The 4469-nt window shown below is 38.4% G+C and overlaps 1 protein-coding gene across 4 annotated transcripts in view; it reads left to right on the top strand.

Annotated features, from left to right (window-relative positions):
• Positions 1-4469, top strand: part of PRELID2 (PRELI domain containing 2) — a 609441-nt gene that overhangs the window by 39748 nt on the left and 565224 nt on the right. For 3 of the 4 annotated variants that reach the window (XR_826157.1, XM_010850451.1, XM_010850452.1), the window contains one exon: positions 1498-1603. Coding sequence is in view for 3 of the 4 variants with exons in the window: in XM_010850451.1 (XP_010848753.1) it covers positions 1498-1603 (106 nt within the window). In the remaining variant the exon portion in view is untranslated. Of the gene's footprint in view, positions 1-1497; positions 1604-3115; positions 3856-4469 lie in introns of those variants that run through there. The other variant, XM_010850453.1, reaches the window with a different exon arrangement.

Raw genomic sequence — 4469 nt, 5'->3', positions numbered from 1 at the left:
CAAAATAAAGTCTGTCACTGTTTCCGTTGTTTCCCCATCTGTTTGCCGTGAAGTGATGGGACTGGATGCCATGATCTTAGTTTTTTGAATGTTGAGTTCTAAGCCAACTTTTTCACTCTCTTCTTTCACTTTCATCAAGGGTCTTTTTAGTTCTTCTTTGCTTTCTGCCATAAGAGTGGTGTCATTTGCATATCTGAGGTTATTGATATTTTTCCTGGCAATCTTGATTCCAGCTTGTGCTTCATCCAGCTCAGCATTTTGCATGATGTACTCTGCATATAAGTTAAATAAACAGGGTGACAATATACAGCCTTGATGTATTCCTTTCCCAGTTTGGAACCAGTCTGTTTTTCCATGTCCAGTTTTAACTGTTGCTTCTTGACCTGCATACAGATTTCTCAGGAGGCAGGTCAGGTGGTCTGGTATTCCCGTCTCTTTCAGAATTTTCCACAGTTTGTAGTGATCCACACAGTCAAAGGCTTTGGCGTAGTCAATAAAGCAGAGGTAGATATTTTTCTGGAACTCTTGCTTTTTCCATGATCCAGCGGATGTTGACAATTTGATCTCTGGTTCCTCTGCCTTTTCTAAATCCAGATTGAACATCTGGAAGTTCATGGTTCACGTACTGTTGAAGCTTGGCTTGGAGAGTTTTGAGCATTACTTTGTTAGCGTGTGAGGTGAGTCCAATTGTGTGGTAGTTTGAGCATTCTTTGGCATTGCCTTTCTTTGGGATTTGAATGAAAACTGACCTTTTCCAGTCCTGCAAACACTCCTGAGTTCTCCAAATTTTCTGGCATTTTGAGTGCAGCACTTTCACAGCATCATCTTTCAGGATTTGAAATAGCTCAACTGGAATTCCATCACCTCCACTAGCTTTGTTTGTAGTATTACTTCCTAAGGCCCACTTGACTTCACATTCCAGAGTATATTTACTTAGAATCAGTCAAATTTATTGTAGTAGAGATTCTTAAAGCTTTTTGACTGTCCTATCACATTTTAATCATTAAATGTTTGTTAGGTATAAATAAAACTTGTGTTTTATATAGGTTTTATAACCAGAATAATGTGCCCATTTATTTTCTCTTCTTTCCAGCTTTATTGAGATGCAATTGGAATGTGATATTGTGTAAGTTTAAGATGTATGGTGTAATGATTTGAAATATGTATATATTACAAAATAATCACAATAAGGTTAGTTAACACATCCATTACCTCACATAGTGACAGTTTTTTTGTGCATGGTGAAGACTTTAAAGATATACTGTCTTAGCGATTTGAAATGAATAGTTTTTAATTTGAGTATAATACATTGCTTATATTATATAAACTAGAAGTCTCTTTTTAAGAAGATCTTTTGTCCTAATAGGCAATTATTGAATTACTATGGATATTATTTTGTGTTGATTATAAATGGTAATTATGCTGTTGGAAATCCCTGTAATTTAAATATTCAAATATAGAAATGACACCAAGGGTGTATATTTTTGTTTTTTGCAGGACAGAGTTCATTCAGAAAGGCAGGATTTCAATCACAGGGGCTGGTTTTCTCAACTGCGTTTTGGAGTCTTTTGCTAGGTCATTTTTAAGACAGGGTGTCCAGAAGGTAAGCGTCCTTTCACTCTTAATCAATATTAATTTTAAGAAATTATGGAGTTTCCCATTGGATTCTTGAACAAGATTCTTGAACAGACGTAACAAGAAAAAATATAGTTAATAAACAAATATATACAAAGATAATTACCCTCACTAATTATTACATGAATCCAAATCAAAGTGAAACCAAAGTGCCATTTGTGTCTCATTAAATTAAAAATAGGCCAATGAAGAATATGTAATAATATGGGAATACTTACAGTCTAATGAAGAGAAATAAATTAAAGTGAATAATTATGTTTACAGTATATATAATATGATGACAACTGTTTAGTAAAAATGACAATAATACCTAATATTTACGGGGTGCTTCCCATGTGTTGGGCTTCCCTGGTGGCTCAGAGGTTAAAGCGTCTGCCTGCAAGGCAGGAGACCCGGGTTCAATCCCTGGGTTGGGAAGATCCCCTGGAGAAGGAAATGGCAACCCACTCCAGTATTCTTGCCTGGAGAATCCCATGGATGGAGGAGCCTGGTAGGTTACAGTCCACGGGGTTGCAAAGAGTCAGACAGGACTGAAGTGACTTCACTTCACTTCACTTCCCATGTGCTACTCACTAACAAGAATATTTAATCATTAATTCACTTAATGCTCGCAAATTTTGGAAATAGCTGTTATTCTTGTCCTGATGTTGTGGATGAAGAAGACGTACCTCTGGAGCTCCTGATTATCTTTTATTATGGTTTTCAACCCCTGTACCTGTGGGAGCTTAGGTGTCCATGAATGGTGTTCAGAGGCCACCCTGGAGTTCTGTGGTCCTGTGTTACCTTGTTCTAAGTAGAACAATTCTGTTTTTAATTTTTTTGGTTCATTTACAATGTTGTATTCATGTATTATATTTTAATTTTTGGCCACACCCTGCTGCGTGTGGGATCTCAGTTCCCCAGCCAGGGATCGAACCCATACCCCCTGCATTGGAAGGCAAAATCTTAACCAGTGGACCACCAGGAAAGTCCCAAACTATTCTGTTTTTCACCTGTTTTGTATAGCATTACATCTAAGATTGCTATATCCTATTTTCTTGCCTAGGAAAGTCCATTTCTCATGCACCTTTACATGCCTACTGCAAGTGTAAATAGTTTAGAATTGTTTTATTATCATTTAGCCCACCAGGCTCCTCTGTCCATGAAATTTTCCAGGCAAGGATATTGGGGTGGGTAGTTATTCCCTCCTCCAGGGAATCTTCCCGACCCAGGGATCGAACCTGGGTCTCCTGCATTGCAAGTGGACTCTGCCATCTGAGCCACCAGGGAAGCCCTTATTATATTAAAAATTGTTTAATTGTCGTTATTATTGTTATTAATTATGATGATGGACATAATTACTTATTTCCATGGTTTGCTCAGGTCCGATGCATATGTTACCTAGTTTTGTTTTTGGGGCAGACTTAATGGCTGGTCTACAGATCTATCATTATAACCCCAGAGAATTTCTGGGTAATGAACCTTTGTTTTTGTCTTGCAGATCTAGGTTCAGTAATGAACCTGGACCACAACGTGTTAGTCTGAGAGAGGCTGAGGGTGATGAATGAGTATTTGGTACTGTACTGTACTGCACAGACATACTGTTGAAATTAATGATGTGTTCCTGACCCTGGTGAGCACATGGCCAGACTGGCCCTGCCTTTTTAAGCCTGGGCTTGAAGCAGGTATTTGAGCTTCTGGAAGGGCTGTTGTGATTATTATGACATTATGGCATTTTGGCAGACATTATGGCAGATTTTTCCTGCTATACTGCAAAATAATGCATTTGTAAACAGCCCCATGTTCTGCAAAATTGCTGTCTAAGAATAATAGTGCTGATGAGAAAAATAACTTTGTTGCTGTGTCCCTGACTGAGTTGACTTCTTGGTCATTGTTTAGATTAGAAGTGGCAGGCTTTTTCTGTAAAGTGCATGTGTGCTGAGTCATGTCCAACTCTATGCGACCCTACGCACTATAGCCTGCCAAGCTCCTCTGGCCATGGAATTTTCCAGGCAAGAAGACTAGAGTGTGTCACCTTTTCCTAATTCATTTCTATAAAGAGCCAGATAGTCAACATGTTAAGACTTTATGGGCCAAGAGACAACATCAAAATACTGTGTAGGTGCTTTGTAACAAGAGAAATAAATTTGCACATATTTTTAATTGAAAAAATTAAAATATAATGATAGTAATTGAGTATAGTTTTTATAATATAAGTCTACTAAGCATATAATTCTTTAAAAAATGGAATTATTTTTGGGGAAAGATAATATTTACCTGTTCAGTTCAGTAGCTCAGTAGTGTCTGACTCTTTGCGACCCCTTGGATCGCAGCATGCCAGGCTTCCCTGTCCAACACCAACTCCCGGAGCTTACTCAAACTCATGTCTGTCGAGTCAGTGATGCCATACAACCATCGCATCCTCTGTTGTCCCCTTCTCCTCCTGCATTCAATCTTTCCCAGCATCAGGGTCTTTTCCAATGAGCCAGTTCTTCGCTTCAAAGTATTGGAGTTTCAGTTTTAGCATCAGTCCTTCCAATGAATATTTAGGATTGATTTCCTTTAGGATTGACTGGTTGGATCTTCTTGCTATCCAAGGGACTCTCAAGAGTCTTCTTCAACACCACAATTCAAAAGCATCAATTCTTCGGAGCTCAGCTTTCTTTATAGTCCAACTCTCACATCCATACATGACTACTGGAAAACCATAGCTTTAACTAGATGGACTTTGTTGGCAAAGTAATGTCTCTGCTTTTTAATATGCTGTCTAGGTTTGTCTTGGCTTTTCTTCCAAGGAGCAAGCGTCTTTTAATTTCATGGCTGCAGTCAGCATTTGCAGTGATTTTAGAGCCCAA

This window comes from Bison bison, unplaced genomic scaffold (genome assembly GCF_000754665.1).
Source record: "Bison bison bison isolate TAMUID 2011002044 unplaced genomic scaffold, Bison_UMD1.0 scf7180017864291, whole genome shotgun sequence".
NCBI classification, from domain to species: Eukaryota; Metazoa; Chordata; class Mammalia; order Artiodactyla; family Bovidae; genus Bison; species Bison bison.
The sequence above is the reverse complement of the archived record's forward strand: the minus strand, read 5'-3'. Positions and strand labels throughout refer to the sequence as shown.